General features: G+C 35.2%; 1 protein-coding gene across 9 annotated transcripts in view; it reads right to left on the bottom strand.

Annotated features, from left to right (window-relative positions):
• Positions 1 to 26,033, bottom strand: part of LOC145668033 (UPAR/Ly6 domain-containing protein qvr-like) — a 416,709-nt gene that overhangs the window by 109,279 nt on the left and 281,397 nt on the right. For all 9 annotated transcript variants that reach the window (XR_014127949.1, XR_014127951.1, XR_014127952.1 and 6 more), the window contains one exon: positions 14,361 to 14,507. Coding sequence is in view for 1 of the 9 variants with exons in the window: in XM_081735501.1 (XP_081591627.1) it covers positions 14,361 to 14,507 (147 nt within the window). In the remaining 8 variants the exon portion in view is untranslated. The remainder of the gene's footprint in view (positions 1 to 14,360; positions 14,508 to 26,033) is intronic.

Genomic DNA, 26,033 nt, shown 5'->3' on the forward strand with positions numbered 1-26,033 from the left:
CACATGTCCCCCCTTAAAAATTGGTTGCTCCGCAAACCAAATTCGACATCGTAAGAGGGCGATTTTCTATAAACATCCTGTACATAATATATACTAACACCATAGTAAAGATAAATATAAACTTGAAATGGAATAAAATATGTATTATTATGCAAAATAAATTATATAAATAGTAATCGATATTCCTTCACCTAACATGTATTCATAATATATATATCTTTGAATTTTTTTTTTTTAAATTTAATTTTTCTCTTACTTCCTAAAATTATAAAATACAATATTTGAAATGTGATGTAGCAAAGTATATCCTCGCGACATCTAGCGAGTTTTTGCTGAAATACTTGCACATCACGTTTTGTCAAGAGTGATTGTGCATGAATACATATATATTAGTTTGCAAGTACTCTTGAGTTATCTCCTCTTAGCGACAACGCTTTTACAGTGTCGTATTACCAAAAACTTCCATTACTCTGACTGTCCATACGTGCCAACCAATAAATTTATTGGCCGTATCAGTAATGTTTTAACTTCATTTATTTCCACCTCTCTGTGAATGGAAATCTAAAACAAAAACTTTTTAGAACATAGTTAATTAACATATTCACAACCGCACTGTAAAACTTGAACATATTAATGTTTTATTTTCATGAAAATTTTATTCACTGAGATTTTAATCTGAACAGAAAGAAAATCCTAACGCAGGGCATTGGAAATCCTGAATGTACCTCCAGCATAGTTACTGCAAGCTCAACAGTTTTTCAATCAAGCTTTGTCAAGGTTAATTCAACTTCCTGTCTTTCTATTCACGCGTCACCGTTGACTGGATAACATCGAGTGCTAATATTTCGTCGCACTTATTACATTATTAGTTTTAAAACACTTTATTTTACAAAACCACTATGTCACATGGACAAAAGAATTCACTTTTCATCTTTTTCGGGCACTCAGTTTTCCCGTGTTTGTCGGAATCATCGTTGAAAACGTCGGTTTTCGTGAATTTACAGTGTCCCATTGATGTATTAGTGTCTTTCTCATCTTCTGTGGTGATGTGGTGTAATTGTGTGTGTTTCCGTTCAGTTTCAGTGCTCTTACTAAAATCTACTATACTACCATCTGGCAAATTCTTAAAAATAGTGATTTCAGTGCTTTGTGGAATAGTTTTTAGTGTTGATTTGCTCTTATTAAAAATAGTGGCATAAATTGGTGATACGTGGGAAACTGCGTAAGTCTCAGACTCATCTCTACCATTTACTTCTACATCTATGCTTGATCTTACATTATTTCTACTATTTCTTACACTATTTTCGTATTTTCTCTCTATCCTATTTAATTTTAGCAAAATATAACATGTTATAATTACTATTACTACTAATACACTTCCTAAAACTAACGCTGATATTAATAATAATATCGTATTGATGTCCATTTCCTTCGCTTTCGGATATTATCTGAAATAGACGAGAAATAGATAAAGTCGGGATAGGCCTACTTAAAATTCGTAGAAAAGTACATTTATTATAGTTAATTAACTTATTAAAACATCTATCTTGTGTCTGCCTTCACTTATTGCGTTCTAAAATCGCGTATTTTTGAAGCAGTCTTATTTTGTTCTTTCTGTGTCGAGCACCCTTGTTACTTTCCTAGTAATCTTTGTGCATGACCATTGAAACTTTAGCTATGTGTGAAGTCTGTCAAACCATAACTTGGAGACTATATTTCACACTTAAAGACTCATGTTTTTACTCTTTTCTATCATAAATATAGCATTAAATTATACTCGCTATATCTCTCTATATTTAAGCTTTTATTACTTATTTCGTACGTATTTATGTAGTTTAAACCTTATTTTAATCATTTCCGTGGTTAAATATGAATAATTTTATTAAATACTAATTTTTCTTGAATTTCTAAAAGTATATTATATGATTTTACGCTTGAAGTAGGATGGAAATTGAAGCTGCGGGCGCTTCAACGGGGCTGAACGAAGCGAATCCCGTTCGTGTCCACTCGAGTTCACTCGGAACCATTCGAGATTACCATGTGCTCGGGGCCTGGAGTGGAGATTAGCGTAGCCTCGCGCGGAGTTACTCTCTCGCGCAGGTCTCATTTCTCATTCTCTCCTCCAGCTGCTCAGAGTATTACTGTTGTTTAACGCAAACCCATACAAAATAAGATGTGAGCCTTGCTCATATCGTTTACCAATTACGTTCCACAATAAAATTAATGCTTTTAATGATTCTTTTCAATCAATATTGATTGATTATTACTAATTCTAATAAAATACATTATTTTCTTTTCTTTTCTTTTCTAAAACTTACAAAAACTTTCGGACTTTAAAAATAATGAATAAATACGTTATTACTACATACACTAAACATTCTTTAACACTATTTGTGAATTATTTCTAGCTTTATCTATGCTTATTTGCTTCTTTTAACCTTTTAATTCACCATTTCCTTACAATATAAAATTCATTATTCACTATTTTCTAAAACTACTTGTAATATTTATACATATATACTATCTACTATTACTATAATAGTAACCTATTACTAGTTCGTCTATTCTTATCTATTTTTAACTATTTTTAGAGTTGTTATTACTAATATTATTACTTTCTACATTTATTTTCCTTATCCCTTCTTGAATGTTTGAATGTTTTTAGACTTTATCTATTGATGATTGATGTCACTATCCTAGATTCATCTAGGTAACCTATTTCTCATCTATTTCTATCCTTATTTCACAATTTTCTTCATTTTGTTCACACTTTATACGGAAATGGGACATCGTTTGGTACACCGTATTACAATACAACCTATCCGGTTTGGGTAGAATAACTATTATGGACTATCATAGACTATAGACTTTGTTTACATAACTTTATACCTTCATATGGTGATGGTGTTTACTATTGGTGATGGCTGTTTGGTGAGTATGGAATGCATGAACTGAATACACTTTGACATATCTCCATGTTTGTTTACATTCAATTTCCTAGTTTTTTTTTCAAAATTTCCAAAATTACCCATAATTAATTCCAACGTTTACGAACTGGTTTACAACCTTTTCTAGACTTTTTTTTTCCCCACAGTAGTTCATGGACTACAAACAATTTTATACAATATGATCCTAAATAATATTATTATTATTATTGTTATTATTATTATTATTATTATGATTATTATGGGTCACTATTTTCTACTTTATATTTTCTTATCGATTTATACAGTCTGCAATACAACGTTATTAATGCTATGACTGAAATAATTAATACAACTATAATTCCTGCTATTACGTACATTATGTAATTCGTCCTAATTATTAGTAGTGGTACAGTGGTATCCACTTTCAGTTTTAATAAATTTTCAGCTAGATTGTTGAGTTCCTCATGGTGTATACTAAAATTTAGTTGCTTTAGCGTCCAATTCCCTATCAAACTTAAATGCTTATTGTTTACACTTATTACTTTTCTAGTTGGAATCGCCAATTCTCCAAAAATTAGGTTATCAAATGAATCGTATTCAATGAAGTATGAGCAATTGTTCCCATAATCCACCTTCGTCGATGTTACTTCATGATGTTTACCTAGCTTAGTGACATATCCTTTTACCAATGACGAGTATAATACTCCAGCATGAGTATATCTGTACACTACCTTGCCTAGGTATTTCTCTGTTTGTTGTTCGCAACCACTTAACGACCCATTGAACACAATATTATTCAAGCATTTAGCAGCATCATCCAATGATATCTGCTCGCAAAAATACAAGAAACTCTTGAATTCACATTTCGATCGATCAAGTGTGTGATATATTCCATTGGCTAAGTATACCACTTCCGGTAACTTATAGTACGTTCTAAAGTTGTTAGTCAGATAACCCATAGAAATTACATTAAACATCTTCGAAACTGTATTTTCGTAAACAATTGGCGTTTTTAATAATACGTCGATGTTGTTTTCATTATAGTCATATTTCATTAAATAAATCGACGATACTCGATAAAACATTCCTATATCAGAACGATAAATTGAATACTTCAAAATATCACGACTATTTATAAATTTATTCACATCTAAGTTTGACAAAATATGATAAGATAATTGGTTGCTAAGTATGTCGTTAAATATTTTAGTCACTCTTTCTCTAGCTAAATGAGAAAATAGATTAGTCAAAATTTTCCTTTGAGCTTGCTGCAAGTAGCAATACATCTCTTGCAGTTTACTCCTTACATTCTGAAGAACATGATGTACCTTAACTACCACACCATGCATTATTGAAATTTCTTCATTATGCGATACTTTTAATTTATGAATCTCCTCAGCCAATACATTTTCGTGTTCGGACAATTTTTGAATTGAGGTCGACAACTGTTGTGTGTGTATTAGGTTATAGGTTGACAATCCTATAGACCCAAATCCTAATAGCATAGACCAAATTGAACGTTTAGTCCTTGCTGATTCCATACATTTAGAACTACCATTTATGAATACGAACTGACATGGTATTGAATTTATTATATTAAGTCTAAATTGTCTTTCCCTTTCTGCGTATTCATCCAGAATATCATATGATTCGCTACACACTTTGTGCATTGGCACAGCTTCGTGAAAGTTAACATGTAATCGAATTGTTGTATATACCATATTTGATGCATGAACTGCCAATGAATCTTGTGTTAGGGCTATCCCTACATCCTTCATAGTTACTTGATGATGATCATCTGACTTCGCAACATGAACCATAACTATCAATTTTATATAGATCACCCACATTGTTGTTTCCATATTCTAATGTTTCCTTTTCAATCTTGAATAAAATTCTGGAATTAGTAAAACCTAATATTAATTTCCTGTTACTGATTATTTATTTATTTATTAGTATTTTAGCCTACTATCAACAATTTATTTATTCCTATGTATTTTATCTTTATTTTATTTACTAGGTATCAACTGATTTTAATCAATACTTTTAATTTTACATTCCATACATTTATTATTTATTCACAATTCTAGTAACTATAATTCAAAAAGTGTCTATCGATTCGGGAAATTTCCTGATGGAGATTAGCATTTCCTCCAATCTCGGGATTAGGGTTTGGTTGAGAAAGTGCCCCCTTTCTGACACTTCATCGGTAGACCCAATTTGTACCATAGTTACATTAGACCCTATGTTAAACTCTTTTTTTTTTCACCAAATCGAAATTTTATTCATCACCATCTGATGTTTGCTCTGTCTCACCATACCTTTCACCATTTTTACTTTCTACAAATAATTTTAAACGTCTTAAGTCTATAGTATCACTCTTCTTTTCACCATTTTTCGTTTCATACTGTACCTTGTATGAATTATTGTTTATTTTGTCCACTATTACCCCTTTAGTATTGTAACGGTTACCAAAACATGCGGGCAAACCTGCTCTCGGCATTTCCCTTATTAACACTTTCTGACCAATTTCAAAACTCGGTTGATCAAACTTTTTCTCTATTTGCTTCTTCTGAGATCTAAATCTTCTCTGCAAATTTTTGTACGCTAGCTGGCGTGCCTCTTTTATGCTCTGAAGTCTCACCTCATTGTCGACGTATTCGCAAGGAATGTCTAGGTCCTGCTCAAGAAACGTTCTTGGTTCGACTCCATGCAAAAGATAGTATGGTGAAAAACCAGTACCATCATGCACTTGCGTATTAATAGTAAATATCAAACTTGGCAAGATCTCGTCCCAGTTTGAAAAATCCTTGTCAATGTAATGCTTCATTACTTGTTGCAATGAGCCAATGGCCCTTTCCGCACTTCCTATAGAATAATGGGCGCTAGTATTCGCAAAATGCAATTGCATTCAAAATTTCTCAGCCATTTCTTCCACTATTCGGCTACGATGAGATGATAGCCTGTCCAGATGGAGCTGAGATGGAACTCCATGTTTCGTAATCAGATCTTCGAAAATTACCTGCGCAACGATCTCTGCCGTTACTGCGGGTACCGCTCTAGCGATAACAAATCTAGTTGCATTATCAACAAACACTAGAATGTACTTATTTCTATTGTTACGAGACAATTTAAAAGGTCCAACCTCATCCATCACAACTGACTGAAATGGAGCATAAGAGGGGTACGTCTGCGCATGAAATGGTACTCTTCCTGTCTTCCTTTTTTGTATCTGGCAACTTATGCATTCTCCTATCTTCTCCATGAAGAATTTCTTCATGTTTGGAAAGTATATTAATTTTAAAGCACGTCTATAGCATTTCGTGTACGAAAAATGTCCGCCACCGTATACTGAACAATGTAGATTCTTGAATACTTGTTCTCTTAACGCATAAGGAATACATAATAATAATTTTGTACCACCTGCCATTCTTTGTGTTCTATAAAGCCTATCGTCCTTTACTGTATACCATCGGGCCTGCTTCTCAGCTTTTACATCAGCATCCTCTGGGTGTTCTATTGCATGCATGATCGGTCCGAAAAATGAGTCTTTTCTCTTTAAGTCGCCAACGTCAATATCATTATCAAAAGTCAAATTAACTTGGAGATCTTCGGAATTCACCTTCAACGTTTCTAACTCAACATCATCTACCGTTGGTTCAATGTCTGTGTTCCTGGACAAAATATCACTAGGATTCTTTTCTCCAGGACAATGCACCGGTGTGTACTTATATTGGGCTAAGTCCAAACTCCATCTTACTAATTTCGGAGCTAATTTAGGTGACGTTTGCAAATACTTCAATGCCTTACAATCGGTGTACAGCTCAAATTCTTTATTGAACAAGTAATAATTAAATGCTCTTAAAGAACTTATCACTGCTAATATCTCTAATTCCACTATGTGTCTGGTCTTCTCTTGTGGACGTAACACGCGACTGTAATACGCTACTGGCGTCCATTCACCATTAGCCTGTTTTTGCATTAATACTCCACCAATCGAACTAGTCGATGCGTCTGTGTACACTCTCGTGTCTAAGTCTTCCCTAAATGGAGCTAGTAATGGTGCATTCATTAGTGCAGATTTTAATTGATCGAACGCCTGCTGGTATGATTCATTCCATTCGAACTTATGACCCTTTTTCAAAATTGGTTGAAACGCTGATGTGATTTTGGCATAGTCCTTACAGAATTTTCGAACATAATTAGTTAAACCAAGAAAAGATTTTAACTGCTTTACATTATTCGGGGCCTTACATGCTTTTATCGCCTGGATTATCTTCGGGCTAACCTCGTATCCCGCATCACTTACAATATGTCCCACAGCCATAATTTTCCTTTCTATGAATTGACATTTTTCAACAGATAGTTTGAGTCCATAATGTCTCAATCTTTTGAAAACAGACTGAAGTACATCTACCATTTTCTCCTGATTATTCGTATATAGAAATACGTCATCCATATAATAGGAAACTGACTCTGGATTTACATTTGCCAGGGTCATTGCCATTATCTTGGTATATATGGCGGGCGATTGTAAGTATCCCATAGGTAAAACACGATACTGATAAGCTCCTACGCCTGGTATATTGAATGAAGTATACTCCCGTGACTCCTCAGAAATAGGCACTTGATGATAAGCCGATTTTACGTCCAAAATACTAAAATATTTGTGTCCTCCCATACACGTTAAAATTTGATGGATCGGGGGCAGCGCAATGCTATGCAGTTTGACGCATTTGTTCAAAAAACGGCAGTCCAAAACTGCACGAATACCCCCTGACGGTTTCTGTATAAACAACATCGGAGAGTTGTAAGCGCTTGAACTTTCTTCAATTATTCCTTGTCTCAACAAAATGTTAACTTGTTCCTTAACTTTATCTCTTAACGCTATGGGAATCGGATATTGGTGACGTCTAAATGGTACCTTTGTTTCTAACTCAATGTGATGCTCAAAATGTTTTACTTGGCCTAATTCGTCATCCTGCCATGCAAAAACATCCGCAAAATCATAGCACAAACTCTCAATTCTATCCCTAATTTCCGGTTTCGTTTCCTTCCCGAATTTCAATCTAGATTTATCAAAATTTCTACGAGATCTTAAAATGCTATCAATATCTTCGGTTGATAATCCTTCATTCTTCAATTGTTCTTCATCCACACATTCTTCAGCTTTTCCTAATGTTATATTCGGTCTCAATAAAATTGCTCTATTAGATGGATTAATAATCTTTATCTTGTTATTTTCAGCCGATAAAAGTGCACGTGGAATCAACACATTGTATTGGGCTTCTATCTTCCTATCTGGTTCCAACAAGTATTCCCTGTTATTCCAGGAACTAACCAAATTCACTTCTACCGTAGTCTTAGACCTAGGTAACAACCGTACCTTATGACCTAATACCCATCTTGGTCGAATACAATGTTTTATTCCTAACGCCGCATTATCAGACACAGTTACAGATTCCTGTTCTTCCCTTTTCCTTAATCTTGGTTTTCCAAATCTCTGCAATGTCAATTTATTCTGCCCGTAATTTATTTGGCAATTTTGACTCTGTAGAAAATCATTCCCGATCAAAACTTGATACGGAAAATCCTTTACTACGCGAAATTCCAAATGAAATGTCTGTCCGGCCATTTTAAATCTAATCACAGCGATCTTGTTCACTACTAACACATTCTGTGTTATTCCACGAATCCTCGTTGGTCTAGGGATTACTTTCGCACTAGGTGGGACTAGCTTTTCGTTTACAATGGATATCTGCGATCCTGTATCAATTAAAGCCTTATGATTTCTACCATCTACTTCTATCGGAACATAGAGCATATTATTATCAGTTAACGTAGAGGCTACTATTTCTCTAACTTTTAATTTACTACCTGTAAATGTGCCTCTGTCATTTACAGTTTGACCTAGTTTAAATTATTTGAAGTTGTAGCCTGGTAATAAGTTGTACCATTTATCTGGTTCGGTACTACCGGAACATACTGTACGGGACTATTTATTTGGCTATGATTTTGGCACCATGTTGGCCTATTAACACCATTCGCACAACAACTATTTCCTCTTTGTTGCCAAAAACTTGTCTTCCTTCCGCCTCTATTATTACGCCGATTATTTCGAAATCCTCTTCCATTATTATATCCGTTAGAACCTCTATTCCTAATATAATTATTATTACTATTCCTATTCCCATTCCTATTTCCATTATTCTTGTAAAAATTTCGTCCTCCATTCCGAAAACTTCTATTTCCTCTAAAATTATTACTATTGTTCCTGTATTGCTTCGAATCACTACCATTTTTATCTTCTCTACTATTTCGGTCTTGAAAATTCGCAGCTAATGTCAACTGTAAATTCTCTATTTTCTTTTCTAGCTCACTCAATTGAGTAATACTCGTTGGTTCCTGCTTAACTTTCACGTCTTCCTTACTTTTAATCTCTTTCTTTAACAACAACTTATCAATTTCTACATCACTATCTTCCTCTTCTACTTGCTCTCTCATCTTCTTTAACAGGTCTTTAACAGTAACCTTTCCGTTTTCCCGTTTAACGCGCTTCTCTACTTTGCACTTATTCTTCTCTACTTTTTGAAGATCCTCTACAAATTTATCAATTGTCGAATATGAATTTGTACCTACACGTTCCATGAAATACGGTTGAAGACCACCTAAAATTATTCCTATTTTCTTTTTGTCATTCATGTTGGCGTCTAATCTTTCGCACAAAACAAGCATATCATACACATAATTTATTATAGGCTCATCCTCGAGATGCAACCTTTCTCTTATACGATCCTCTATATCTAATGTCACATTAGTACGTGTGAACTCTTCGATTATACTTTTCTGTAGTTGCTTATAACTGGTTTCACTAACATTCCTTCTCTTTAAAAACACCTTCATCCACTGTCTACCATTACCTTTGAATACACTAGGTAATAGCTCTTTTCTCTTTTCCTCACTCACGCCTGCCATTTGACACGCGTCGTCAAACTCATCAAAGAAACCTATTATATCGCTATCTGTCTTCAAGTCAAACTTGGGAAGTTTGTTTATATCGGAATAAAATGTTACTCCTGTCGCCATTTTATCTTCTTTTGTACTACTCGACTGCTTATTACTAATTACGTTACTTTCAAATGGAAAGATTGATGTAAACTCTTCCGTATACAATTTTGGTATAGGACTGGACGGAAAATTCTCGACGGGTCCTAATTTCAAATTTGGTTTCGGACTTTCTTGCTTTTTCTTACTTGAACTTGCAATATTAAACAAGCTACCGACCTGCACTCCTTTTGCCGCTTTTTGTGCTCTTGTACGAATACTTTCGTTACTCATTTACTTTTAACTTATTTAAACTTAATTATTATTATAATACGTGTATTCGAGCTACTTAATCCACTTGTCGTGAGAATCGGATAACTTTTTCTTTATTGCAACACCTTAAATTCACTATATCAATTTCACATTATAACTTAATACCTTAACCTAATTCGAGAAAATACGATCACAATACTTAAAATTACACTTCATCGTAGAGAGGGTGGGAAGGGTGGGTTTTCGTCACGTAATAAAATATCATTTAAAAATCTGAGTAGAAAATATGAGAGGGATTCTAATCATGTCTACTGGAAACGCTACAATTGCAAAAGCAAACCAGCATCTACAACCATGTTGTCTAATTACTAGGATCGTTACACTAGTCAAAATGACTCACAGCATCTCCACCATGACAACCTAGCCACTCAGTGCCTAATTGGGGATGCAAATTGAGTGCTACTAGGCGCCTACCACTCACCATCTAGAATGAGTGGGACGAACTATAAAATTAACTTGCGAGAGGTTTCTCATTTGGGGATTAGACAAATAAAGATACGTCCACTTCATTTAAAATAAAACACTGTATTTCAATAATCTTATGAATGAACTGTAAGATCTATGAATGTTAGCTATAACGGATATTCGGATTCATTTGCCAGACAGGTACAGAACGATCAAGTATTGAGCTTTGAATTCTGACTCGGTGCCACACATACCTGGATTAAACTGGTGTATTCCCTCGTCGTTCTGGTGTTGAACTCTGCTCCTTAAGTTGAAATTCCTTGCTGGTGGACGACGAAAATGGGCATCGAGGAATGGCTCCTCTCAATGCAAATCTCTGCCTAAGTTCTGCGTCGTTAGAATATGTTGAAGTACAACGTACTGTCTTCTCTTATCATCTGGCTAATATTCAAATGAAACTCGATTCTCCAAAATCGAACCCAAGAATGATCACGGTAAATTGATTATGAACTTCTAAGAATTATTCGCTGTCGTAACTCGGCGAACTCTCCAAGAACTCATCCGTGAACTCTCAAGAACTGATCTCAAAACCTTCTCGTCCTCCGGTTTTGTTTGGCGGGGTCCAGCTACCATCGTCTGCTTTTTCGTCTGCTGCGGCACGTGTAACACCGTTTTCACATGGAGAGACAAATTCCTTCCATGTGTCAAAACTCAAAATTGCAATCCTCGACACGCTCTGATTTCCCGGTTCTAAGCAATTCTCCGTACATCCGTAATCTCATGAAATTCATAAAATCCTACAGATTCAGTTTATACAATTTCTAGAATCTGGCTAATGTGAGGAAAGACACATTGTCAACATTTCCTTCCTACATTGCCAGACTCTTAACGATGACATTCTTATACACAAGTGTTTACAATAAATTGCTGACACAAACGTTAACAAGACTGTGCAGCTTGCATTTACTTCACATTTACAACATTAAATTCCCATAACCTTATTAACAATTCCGCGACATAAACATAAAAATAAAATCAAAATATACAACTTATTATCCTCAAAAATCGAGTACTTCCACAATGTGCAAAGTTATAGCGGCTGATATACCAAATAAACTGTTGAATCACAAAAATAGTGAAAGATATACAATGCAAGCGGTGGTAGTTTCACATATTGGTAAAAAAAAAAAGTGCAGAGTAGATCACGAACCTCCGCCGCCATTTTGAAATTGTGATTTTTTTTTTGAAATGGAAAGGTAGTCATGTGATACATCAATAGGGCCAGCATGTTCTCCAAAAGTCAATAATGAGCTTTAGTGATCATTATCTGTATTATTTGGAATATCTAGAATCATCTTTATAGTTATTTAGGAAAAGCTAGGAGATTTATGCTCTATGTTGAAAGTTTGGATTATCACGAAGACATGTGTAAGTTAAACATATCTACAAACCAGGAAAACTAAATTTGATATCCAAGTTGTATATTAGTACATTATTACTAAGGACATTACTTCCAATGTGCTTCATATAATGCCGAAGAGAACTCTTCAGGTCTGGAAGAACTGTCTACACTTTTTTCGCTTTTGGTCGAAAACAATGTGAAGTTTAAATAGCTACCTTTTCTTAAATGATATACTTTCTTTGTCCACCTTCGTAAGCAATAGCAACTTAGGACGAGCGTAGCATGTGATATCTGGATGAAAAGTGGACTACTGCAGTCGAATGTGTTTTCGTGATAATCCAAACTTTCAACATAGAGCATAAATCTCCTAGCTTTTCCTAAATAACTATAAAGATGATTCTAAATATTCCAAATAATACAGATAATGATCACTAAAGTTCATTATTAACTTTTGGAGAACATGCTGGCCCTAATTGATGTATCACATGACCACCTTTCCATTTCAAAAAAATATTACAATTTCAAAATGGCGGCGGAGGTTCGTGATCTACTCTGCACATTTTTTTTTTTTTTTTTGCCAATATGTGAAACTAACACAGATTGCATTGTCAATCTTTCACTATTTTTATGATTCAACAGTTTATTTGGTGTATTTCTATAACATAGCATAGCCCTTCTCGCATCAACTTTGACCCCCTCCGCTTCTTATAGCGCTCAGACGTTATAACTTTGCCATTACACATATTTTCACATCCTCTATCAGGTACGCTATGTCTCATCCCACAATTCGATTCATCCATTTGGACCCTTTACTTGTCAGTGTGCAGTTTGAAAAATAATGAAATGAAATATTTGAGTTTTACATCCCACGGTTATGCCGGATAGGCTAAAGGAGACAATGATGATGAGAAATGAGTGAAATGGTGGAATGAAGAAAGTGGGAAGAAACGGAAGAACTCCAAGGAAACCCCCACACAAGGCCTTTGTCCACCACAAAATTCACTTGGCGCGAGCTGGAAGTGTGTGTAGTGAGAATTTCTTTTCATTTGCATTCTAATTACGATACCTAACAGTTTTTCTGCACTAAATTAACATAAATGTTTTTTTCTTAGCCATCTCCAAATTTATATTTTAAGAAGCAGAACTTTTAATACCTCAGTGTTATTGTTCGCCAAAATAATTAAGATTCGAGCGGTAACTAAAATTTGATGTTGCTCTTTAATTTGCATTTTGTGCGTATGTCTCACATGTCCTCAATTAGAGTGTTGCCTTCAAAATGTTTTTAAAAAGAATTTCCTATCCGTATTTGAGAAATAAATATAAACTTTCGTAAATACTTCGTACATAGGGAATACATGATCTACACCTACAATGCAAGGTATTTCGTATGTTATAGGGGTCTACTGCTACTCTTTGGGTGTACCTTTTCTACTTCCCAAAATACAAGACACGTACCCTAGGCCTAATTATGAAGTGTATTTAATACAAAATAAATTCCAAATAGAAACAATGGTTTTGGAAATTTTCAGAAGAAATAAGAAATGCAAAGTTCTGAACAATTTGACCTCTCAATATTTTCAAAGATTTATTATCTTTAGTAATGTAACATAGTATTTTAGTTTTCTTTAATTAGTTCTTTTCAACTTTTTAATTCATTAGAAAGTTTCAAAAGTGTCACATCTTCAACTTTCGGGCAATGTAACTCTTATGATGAAACACAATCCAGGTGCTACCACATCATTCTGTGTGAAAACGACACTGGTCTGAATATCATTTATAGAGATCTAAATTACACTTAACAAATTACAATTTCCAGTTGATAGAACGTAACTTTCTCACTTTCCTACAAACTTCAACAGGTATTTCTCAAAAATTGTGATGAGTTCGTTTCCTTACAATATAAACATAAAAATAAGTGATAGCACTATACACTTAAGACAACATATTTTAAATGTTATAAATTGTGTGCCAAACACGATGCTGTAATAATAAATAATTTGTATTTGTTTATCCTTAAGAGTTGTTTTCCAGACCTGTTTAGTAGTGAAATTATTTTGATAAAAATTGAGTGGTCAGGAGATACATTGCCAACAATAACGAACATAATTACAACTTACTGCATTATTGAAAGTGAAAAATACGTTTAAAGCAGCTTCCATTTGTGATATCTGAGTACAAAGCAACAGATTATTATTAAAATGCTTTTAAAGCAAGGAAAGGAAATAAAAACTGTTTAAAACGTCACTTACGTGTTTTAGCGTTTCTGACCATTTTAACGCAACAGCCATTGCATGTGACTAGTGGAGGTTGGTCACGTGGTAAGGCAGTGTAATTGAACGGGTCCCTGCACCTTGGGTCTGTCCAACTGTCGCACTCGTAGCAGTAGATCTGACGATCTGGAAGAAAAAAGTGAATCTATGTATGTATTACGACAAACGGCTGTACACGAACAAGATTTCGTTGTATGATAGTTTCATATCTTTTACCAAAATTATGTGAAATACGGACATGTACAGTGAAGTTTGGTATTCGAGCCACATGCATTGTACTGTAAATAAAAGCGTATTGCTTTCGGATTGAACATTTGAATTCTCTTTTAAAAATTAATTCATTTTGCATTGTAATTTAAAATTTTATGAAAGTTTGCATTCTACATCTATGTTAAGAAGAGAAGATAATCGCATTTTATAAATATTTCATCATTATTTTCAATTTAACAACTTTTAGTTCTTCGTTCCAAGCTTCTGCTTGCAGAACGTGCTTTTTCTATTTTGAAATAATTATCATAAATTGAAACAATATAGGTTTTGAGTTGTAATTAAGTGAGCGGCTTGGGCGAACATAATGGTATATCAGATTTTCTAACTTTCGAGTAAACTAGAAAAGAAGGTTCAACATTCTCATGCAATTCAATGCATTGTCGGATACCAAACGAGCTTCCCCTTCTGTGGTTCGATCACAACCCATTCGATCACAACCCGTTCGATCACAACTCCCTTTCATCGGAAGTAGTGCTTACCATTATGTTCAGCCGAACTGCTCAAATATGGAAATTGCCTGCATGCTAGTTCCATAGATTGTCATCAGGAAGAAAGATAGTTGAAGTAGAGACACCTACTAAGGAAACTATAAAGCATTAAAAGCGTTACACATAGACTGAGAAGTTATTGTATTATAATAAGATATGAAGAAGATAAATTGTAGAAAATAGAAAATAGCCAGTTGAGAATGCTCCAAGAGCATTGTCAAAACGAACTTAAAAAGAATTATTTTTTCTTATTAACTTCTACAGGCTTTATACCAATTTTTCTATGTACTTTATTATTATACTCATTAAACAATTCTTGTAATCCCTCTATCCATTTATAATTTCCTTCAGTACTAGAGTTGTTTAAGAGATCTGTTAAAACGTTCTTCGATATGTTGTTTTATGAAGACACATGCTCAAAATGGAGGGCTCAAAATTAAAAACAATCGCAAAATATCTCTCTGTGACTTACGGTTGCCGAAATATGGCTCCTTAAATTTCTCGAAATCAGAATTTTTTTGGCTAATATTTGTGGAACAGTATGAGTGACGCGAAAAATTCCATCGAACATTTTAAGTTCATTGCAGAAAGGTCACACAAAGGAAACACAGTATATAGACAACATTTAACCTTACATATAACTAACACCATGTGCTTTTCTTTAGTTCGATAGCTTTGTGTCTTTACGCAACGTGCGTTATGAAGGTAGAAACTATGTTGGTTCCTTAACCTCCTGATCAGATGACATGAAACAACACAGAAGTTGTGCCAAGTGCCGAAGCAGCCGAAGTGCCAAGTGCCGAAGCATTGGGTTTGGGATGAATTTGATTATCTTCCTGATGGGTGTCATGTGACAAGCAGAAAATAATTTATATTTCTGTGTTTTAGGTGAAACATCTTATGTCAGACTAAGTAATTTTAGGTGATTCCAGTAACTCCTTTGTTTGTGAAAATCTGATGAGAAACACACATATCCTTATCTGCATTAGTAATAGCTGCAGACACTCCTTGCTGCCAGGTCTTAATTTAGAAACTGGATGATAAGAGGTGAAAAAGAATGTCCTTATTCCCTTCCCCGAGTATTTATTTTATACTGTTACGTAAGCCAGAAAAATCGATACGCACTGTTGGTTGCAAATAGTCAAGCCGTTTTTAGAAACCACAAGAAGCGTACATTTTCACCCCCAAAATCCGACCCCCGACCCCGAGGTAAAAACAGGATTAGTACATGATTAGAACTGGTAGAGATCTCTCTGTGTATAAAATGTGGTGTCTCTAGGTGACTCCTTCTTCCGCGAAAACCTTATGACAGACACACCCAAACTTTATTATAAAGCAGATAACATCTGATAAATTAGAAATTATATTTAGATGTAACAAGTACTTTGAGGTTAACCTAACTCTATTAAAATCTCAGAATACCACTTTCTCAAGCGCAACTCGATTATTTACAAAAAGTTGTCAGAATACGTTTACCGAAACGATCATAGGAAGTTAAATGTAAACCATGTAAATGTAAAATAAATAAATAGATACAACAAATGCAAACTATTAAATATTTTAATTAAACACGGTTTTAACCTATAATGTAGAGCGGGCCAAGGGCTCGGGCGGAACAATTAGTAATCTTTAATACAGAAACGCCCATATAGGAAATTTGTAGTGCAATAAATTAATTTAATCTGCAATATATATCAGGGGGAAAAGTAGACCCGTAAGTTGGATACTGTTCTACACTCCAACGTACTCAACCTAGACCTGAGCTGCGGATCACTTTTGTTCGATTTACTTACTTAACTTTCAAATCGTAAGAGAACTTTAATACATATAAAAATTTCCCTGTATCATGAAAGAAGCAATTGGTGTATTTTTGTCTGAAGCTATTTTCGTGTGTTTTCCAAATAAAACTTTAGATCTATATTTAATTCTTTGCTTTAGTTAAACCCACTGAGCTGAAACTTAAGATATTCATTCATAAAACAGAAGCCATTTACTTCGGAGGAAAGAGAATCTTTATATACGAGATTCATTTCAGTCTCTGATTCTTTAATTTAATATTAAATGCTCTGCAGTCAAAGATAACAATGATATACTTTGTTCTAGTTTATGAAGTTTACTTCAGAAGAAACAGTTTCTTCTTTCTAGAATGAATTGTATACCATTTCGACAATGTGTATTATTAGTTTCGTTTCTTTCTAAGAATTCAGTTCTTTAACAGCTCTGTAAGAAAACATTCCAACAAGCTCTTCTTTTATGAATATTAGACACACGGAGTCTCTTTATATGAGGCGTACAAAGATTTATTTTTAAATGAGAATAAGGGGTCTGTTGAAGACTAACGGAATAAGAAATTAATGTCACAAAGAATAATAATGAATGGATGCATTGTCGAGATTCCCATACACTGTTTTCCCTTTTGAGTGGCCAGAAGAACAAACAAATTTTGTCATGGTGAAAAATCAAATTCGAGATTTCAACGAATTTACGCGTTTCAATACATTAACCAAATGATCTTTTGAACATCAAGCTGTCATGGAAGCTATGAAAAGCTTCTATTACATTTTAAGCTAATCTTAAACGTTTCATTAAATATTAACTGTCGGGGTAAAGAGTGTTAGGTGCCTACAGTAAAAAATTGCAGCCATAATATTTTGGATTCCAAAAGCACAAAAAGTATTACGTGTAATCATTCAGTGATGATGGCTTCTACTGTGGACAGCACACCCATCATATTTAAATAAGAAACTAAGTACTTTTTTGTTATGGTTTCCTCTGATTTAAAAAACTTTCTACAGAAGTATTACTCATGATGCTTTGCGCGTACGCTTAAACACTGCTTATAGTAAATGTTGGGCTTTTCAAATGATTTTATTTACTCCTTTCATTTACAGAAGAAAGTCATTATAATTATTTTACTTCAAAAGCACAAAATTTCAGTATTTCATTGTCTCTAAATTTCCAAAAGTTTAATTTACTGTGAAAAAAATACATTTGGCCAACAACAGAATTCATGATTTCAATACAAAATAGAACCTAGATTTGTTGTTTTATACTCAAAATAACATCATAAATAAGAGTTTATATGTAATCTTCCTTAATTTGCACAATAAATTCAATTTTAAACTCAAAATTATAAGTAATACAAAATTTTTTCGAGTGAATTTGATCAACTTACTGATGCGGAGATATTTTATTTTTAGGGAAAATAATTTATTAGCAAAGAAAAGGAAACATACAATTAGTTGCATTGGTACGTTGGACTTCCAAATGTTTAAAATTACTAAATACAATTTCATTCAACATGTATATGTAGGTAATCTGTCTGTATAGAGATGATAGACGAATACTACAAGAAGTACGAGAATGCTTTCTTTCGAAAGGGATTCAGTGTTCCAAGAAGTCTCATCTTCTGCCTAACCCTCTACTCAAACTAGAAGTGGTAAAAATCAGTTATTTCCGGTTTCAGTGTCATAACAGAAAAATAGTTATAGATAGCGAGAAGCTGTTTCTTTGATAGGAATTCAGTGTCGAAACAGTAGGCTTTATCTTCACCCATATCTTTGTAGAAAATCTGGAATCTGTAGAATATGGCACAATTTTCGGTTTCAATTCTGATCTCCTTAGTGTAAGAAAGGTAATAGGGAGCTAGAATTTATTCATATTGTTTCAGTGTCTTAACAGCAGTTCCATATCAGATCTTGCTTCTTTATTGCAACTGGAACTGATAGATTTACAATTTCCGGTTTCAACATTTAATATTCCGAAGATCGTAAGTTACCGCAATTTTACCATGTTACTGTTGTAGTGCATTGTAGTACGTCGTACGTGAAGACGAAGAGGTTAGTGAAAGACAGTGGAACATAGAAACTTCTGAGTGGCAGCAAGTGACCTGCCAATAAAGGCAGAATACGTATGATGATGCTGGCTATTGTAGTGATCAGTACAACAGCCTCTGTCCTGCAATTTTGCTCTAGGTCTTGCATGAAAGACCGAGACCAAACCAGGGATCCCAGTGCAAAACCAAAACCAATACTAAGACCATATCTGCAAGATCAAGACCAACCTGCAAGAGTCTTGCACATGAACTACTTGAATATTTTTTAGAAGATGGAAACCAAGGAGAAAAAATCATATATCTCTCCCTTGAATTTCACGGTTTCAGTAACTATAAACTACGAAAGTATGTAAAGAAATTATGTTTTATTGAAGGAAATGTGTGTGTGTTTATTGCTATTAGTGGTTGGCATTTATAACACACAATTATTTGCTTTGTACTCACTTAAAGTCCATAAGAAGCCCTAATTAAAAATTTATCTACTGTGTCTATATACACACAAATGAATGTGGGGCCGCGGTGGCTCAGTGGTAGAACGTTCACCTCTGGTACTTGGGGTTCCGGGTTCGATCCCGGCCCCTGCCAAGTGAACTTTGTGGTGGACAAAACACCGTGTGCGTGGGTTTTCTCGGGGTTCTCCCGTTTCCTAAAGGAGACGGTAATGATGAGTGATGAATGAAATGGTGGAATGAAGAAAGTGGGAAGAAACGGGAGAACCCCGATGAGAACTCGGAACGACAAACACACGGTCACTTGGCGGGAGCAGGGTTTAAACCTGGGACCCCACGCATCAGAGGTGGACGCTCCACCACTGAGTCACCGCGGCCCCCTAAACGTTTCTAGAATTCCCACATAGGTGGAAGGGGATAACATGTAAAAATAATGAAAACGAGCAATATTAGTGTCTAATTTATAGTTTTCGGGATTGCTGAGATGAATAATGATACTCCTGATATCGTTTAAATGAAAGTATAGACACAGTTAGCATAAGAAATCTGTAACAGCCCTAAGGATTGGGGTGGACAAGGATAACACATAAATATAACCGAAAACAACTAATATTAGTGTCAAATCCATAGTTCTTCCTATCGCTGGGATGAACAATGACACTCCTGGTGCAGTTTAATCCCAAGTTCAGCCCTCATCGGCATAGGAGTGACAAGAGTCTAAAATAAGATGTCCAAAATGACCGAAATTAATGTCGAATCAATAGTTTTGGGGCCGCTAAGCTGGTAGATGACAGTCCCGACGATATTTAAGACCGAACTTAGGCAAGAACGAATATGTAATCCGGCCTGGAAATTGACGGTAGCAACAGGAATGGCGTTTCTTGTACATCTATAAAGAATAATAATTGTGTATGCATGTTCCATCATAAATCTGAAACGTTTGAATCAATTTCAACCAAACTTGGTGCACATATAATTTGCAATCTGAGAAGAATTGAAAAAAAATGAAATCTTTGAGTTTTACGTCCCACGGTTATGCCGGCTAGGCTAAAGGAGACGGTGATGATGAGAGATGAGTGAAATGGTGGAATGAAGAAAGTGGGAGGAAACGAGAGAACCCCGAGAAAACCCACGATTACGGTGTTTGTCCACCACAAAGTTTACTTGGCGGAGGCTGGGATCGAACCCGGGACCCCAAGCACCAGAAGTGAGCGCTCTACCACTGAGCCACCGCGCCCCCTACGAATTACTATGGAGTAAGGCACCCTTGTACTAGGGGGAAGTAGGTAGGCGTAACGTGTAAAAGATCTGAAAAATAGAATATCCAAAATGACCGAAAATTGTGTCGAATTCATAGTTTTTGGGCATGATTAGTTTGAAACAAGTTGTGGAACATAGTAGCAACCTCAAGCTTTTATGATGCATTTAGGTTGAAGTTCGCATTTAGTGAGGGTAGGATTTTTCAAAATTTAAGCCAAAAAACAACGTATGCTATGGATTCTTCTCATTAGAGTTTCATTGAAATGTGTATCCTAAGGAAAAGTGGATTGATAGATTTTCCATAAACCTATTCTCCCCCTTGCAAAGGACGGACATTTCAGCTAGTATAAACTATATATATTTCATGTAATTGTACAAGGCTTCTTTTCGTTTTATACAATTTACATAATTTCTTTCTAGACTTTCACGTCTCGCTCAATAAACTCGGAAAATTCATGTCATCCTTGCTCTTTACTGCTCTTTTTTGGTTATTTACAATAAAAACAAAAATTTATTTAGAGTGAGTAAAATGTGATAGATGGCTGTAACTCATATGGACAAATTTCAAATTCAGAAAGTTTACATTGATCAGTATAGCTCCACAATCTCGACAGTCATTTTACTCCCTTCTTCCTGCTAGAACTCTTTTGAGCATGATTAGCTCATTGTCATTAGCTGTCTGGCGTTATGGGCATGGTCCTTACTGAATGCAAGCAACAAGAGTACACTAGTCAAATACAATCTCCGTGTGTCGTTGGTCTTTCTTCGGAACTTATCTGGAGCACGGAAAATGGCAACGAATTGGAACGATGTTTAGAAGACGACAGAAGGTAAGAACTTCATCTGGTATAAAGTACTTCGGCCATCATTTAATTCATTTACTATAGCTCATTACTGAATTCGGTAAAATCCTACGAAAAGTAATTATGTGTCTAAGACAGAAAGTAAACTTAAAGTTAACAAACAGAATATGTTCGTGAGTTCTTCTAAAACTAAAGTGAAATGTAGTATTAAACTTCGATAATTTTGTACACTATTATATTATATTCACATGAAGATGAACACTGTTACATTTAAATCTATTTCCGTTACTATTTTGACGCATTAAGACAGGCAATGATACGCGTAGCTTTCATTATCTGTTCTATTATATTCGGTGTAAAATTTTCCTATGAAAAGCACAACATTTCTTAAAAGCAAGACGTGCAATACTCTTGCACGCAAAATCATGGTAAAGGCCAAGACAGGGTGTGCAAGGCCAAGACTAAAACCGAGACCAAGGCCAAGGGCTCCAGTACAAGACAAAGGCCAAAACTGGTTTGAAAGGCCAAGACCAAGATCATCTGGATTTTGGTCTTGCATTTTCTCATTACTGCTCTATTGGTATCAATACTGAAACCACAAGGGGTAGTAGATTTTCACCATTTCCCGTTCCGTGGAGGAATACAGTCGGAAATGAAAGCTATTCTTGGAACGCTGAGCCCATATAAAGATCCGTTCAAAGTTTTTACGCTAAGTTGATCAATATTGAAATACATAGATTTAAATACAAAACGGAGATCGAATATATTTTTGGGACACTGAATCCAATAAAAATCTGTTTCCCCTACCAGTTAATGTTCCTAATTTTGGTAATCGACGCTGAAATCGGAAGTGGTAGTAGCTTTTACCATTTTCAGTTACAACAAAGGTAGCGGCAAAATGGACTTTATTCATAGGATGTTTAATATATATCACTTCCCCCAAATAAACATATGCATCTTACTCTTATCACATTTGCTGCGAGAGCTGTCGAGGCTACCTCTAGTATTTCTTTGGTTTCAAGTTATTTTCAGTTAATTATTCGAATTGAATTTGTAAACTATTATTATTATTATTATTATTATTATTATTATTATTATTATTATTATTATTATTATTATTTAAAATTAATAATAATAATAATAATAATCGCATTTTCAACATACATATTGTCTTTGAAGCAGTAGTACAAATTCCGCAATATCCAGGAGTGAATATTCCTGTTTTGTTGATGAGAACATTTATTTTTAAAACTTCATGTAAGACATATAGCGTAGATTTTTTTTACTTGATAGTGCAATACAGATTATATTAAATGATGCACCGTTGTGATCTTCAGATGATATATTGTGGCTACTTACAATCAGGGTGCGAATTGGCGGGGGGGATGCCAGGGATTTCCCCCCTGACAAAAATCTTTCCCACCCTGGACAAGAAAAATTTTATCCCTGGCAGGGATAACTTTTTCCCTCTCTGGAGTATTTTTAAATGGACATAAAGATAAGATAGAAAAAGGGAACAATTCTCACTTTGCGTAGCTAACCTAAATATTACTTGAGTGAAAATTTATGAAATATCTCACATCTTAACTGTGTGTGTGTGTGTGTGTGTGTGTGTGCGTGTGTGTGTGTGTGTGTGTGTGTGTGTGAGTGAGGACTGGGTGCGCATATGGGTGAAATTCATCCCCCCCTGAGAAAATTTTTCAATTCGCACACTGCTTACAATGAGCACATATCGAAATCTATACCGTGAAATTGTACTAAGAGCAAGGAAGTCCCACAAAAACACGATTCACAAAATAGGAGCTGCCATTGTAAACTGTAAAGATCGGAGAGTAATGCTAAAGTGCTGCTCAACAAAGCGATAAGCTGGCAAGAAATGGCCTCCCTAGTTCCGGTTTGTCACAGACGTTGTACATTATGCGAGACACCCGGTCGTTCCAGCATCCTATCCTAAGAATCAGTAGATATAGGTCAGTCCTGCAGTCAAAATATGCTCCGTTGTGAATCCAGTTAATATTCTATAGTTTACGTTGCTTCATTTTCAGGAGAAGGGGAATTAGAGACAATAAGCTCTGAAGAAAAAGAAATCGGGCACCATGTGATTGAATTAATTGCAAATCACCGAACTGGTACAAGCATTTCATCGGAGATAATTCTGGATATAGGAGATCAAAAACAATGAAAATAACAAAAGTGATTCTTCTTCTTGAGAAAGCCCTGTTCCGAATGGTAGCGGTGATAAGGTTTGATACTAAGTTCGCTTTCAATGAAATAAGCCAAACCCTATAAATCCAGTAGTTGGAGCCATATGCCAATCCCAGAGAGACTAAAAAAACATAGCGTTAACTACTATTACAAGAAGAAGCCTGTAACATTATGGGCGAATGAAGGCGGCAAAAAGCGTCGTTCGTTATCGACTGTTCGTAATAAATTTCATTCACTGATTTCAATGTGACAGCTACATCGCGGAAGAAGCAGCTGGAAACTGTTTGCAAACCCTTAGAATATAAGGAATGAGAAATTGTATTCTTGCTCTGTTGGAGCTCGACAAAGCAAACAAAGTGTTAACACTGTGGGTTTTCGAGAGTTCCAGAGAATTTGTAATTGGCAGACGTTAAGTTCAGTGTGTCCATTTCGTAGATAAAACACTTCAAGAAACATTTCCGAATTAAAAGCAGGAAAATTACCAAATTCTTATCCTGCGCTTATGTGCACGAGGAGGAAGAAAGAGATAGAGAAGTATAACAATTCGTGGAGGCAGAGGTGGTCCTGTCCACCAAATGTAATCAAAATGGACTTTATCTTTTGTTGGAGAAAGACTCACACGAACAGTCTCTTAATCGATTAAGCATTAATTTATTCTTACACAATAATGTCCACCATTAGTATTGATAGTTTTCTTTTGCCAAAATTATTTGTTGTACTACAGGACTCGAGAAAAAACTTTGGCCTCAGAGTTTCCGAGCAAATGTTTCGAGCTGACAATCTCATTATCACTGCCACTAAATCAAGGGAAAATGGGAAAAGGGAAGTTGCAATATTGGTTTAAAGAGGTCTTTTTTCCTTTCTATGCAGAACATTTTGCTGTGCTTCTGGACTCTTGCCACTTCCAGCGATGCAACTTGTCTTTAGCACATTCCCTCAAACAACACTATTGCGCTCCTCCAGAATGCTCGGTACAATGGAGAAAATCCAGCCATTGGATTAGTTTATCTTTTGGCAGTGGAAAACAAGTTACCATCGAATAACATAAATTCTGACAGCTAGCGAAAATATTAGTTTTGAAGTTTACTACAGAAACATTATGAAAATGCAGTCTTTCATTCATTTTAAGTTTTATTCTCCTTGTTTCAGGCACATGAGTTTATATTCATGATATATAACCGGTATGTGGAAGAACTACATCCCAAGTTCATAGTGGAGAGAATAAATATACTTGTATAGGATACAATTTTGTTCAATATTGTCTACAGACCACTACACGCGAATGTGAGTGTAGTGTGACAACATAGTAATTATTTGTTTTGCTTGGTGTCAATCCAATTTGTGTTTCTCTCGTTGCATCGCTGTGTCTCGTTTCTGCTTCTCTTTCGTCCCGCATTGAAGTGTATTGTGGAAGTGTCGAGAGGGAGCGATATCTTACCATCGCTCTCGGGTCTTGCAAGTTCACAATCGCAGCTGTTATTTTATATGTGGTGTTTCTATAGGAATGCCATGCTCTAAATGTAATTTTGCCATAGGTTTTGATATGAGCTCATTGTAAATTCCATTATTGGATATACATCACCTCCAAAGTCTGAATACGTGGTACAAATTTTGGCCTTTGGAGTGAGAGACGCTTCGTATTTTCTGTGTGCATGGTTTTTCATTTGATCACCAGCTACCATACAATTTGGGAACTTTGTACATTCGGGAGAAATATTCTTCTTCTTTGTCTCCGCCTTTTCCCATGTTTGTATAGCGTCAGTGTTCCCGTCTTTAATTCTTTTCTTCCACTCTCCTTTATCCTGGGTGTCCTTGTTCTCCATCCCCTCTTTTTAAGATCACCCTCTATAAAAAATAAATTTTGCATATAGTCTCTTACTTCTTCCTGTTACTTCCATCTTTCCAATTGTCATTCCCATATAGTCGTCGTTTCTTCGTTCTACACGTCCAGCTATTTCAGCCTTATAACTGTTCTCAGGAGAAAAAAGCTTATAAATTTTGGGCATTACCGTTCTTGAATCTTTTTACTTAAGGATCTCAACTTAACAGTGCCTCATAATCGTTCCTTAATCTATGCTTTGTCGTCACACCAGCATCTATCAATATAAGGATGCTGCCTGGAATAGAACATGCAACCAAAACGTGGCCATACATGGACTATTGACAAACTGTTTGCTTCTTTGAATTCTAGGTTAGTTTCAGACTAAAGTATCAAATATATATGCCGTTCATTCTAGCTTTGGAACTTCCTTGCTTTAATTAAAACTAGAATCTGACCAAAGCAAACAGTGTCGTGCCTTGGAGGGGGGGAAAGGCGAGCGGGGCGATGGCCTCGGGCGCCA

The sequence above is a fragment of the Thermobia domestica genome, chromosome 13 (assembly GCF_964235325.1).
Source record: "Thermobia domestica chromosome 13, izTheDome1.hap1.1, whole genome shotgun sequence".
NCBI classification, from domain to species: Eukaryota; Metazoa; Arthropoda; class Insecta; order Zygentoma; family Lepismatidae; genus Thermobia; species Thermobia domestica.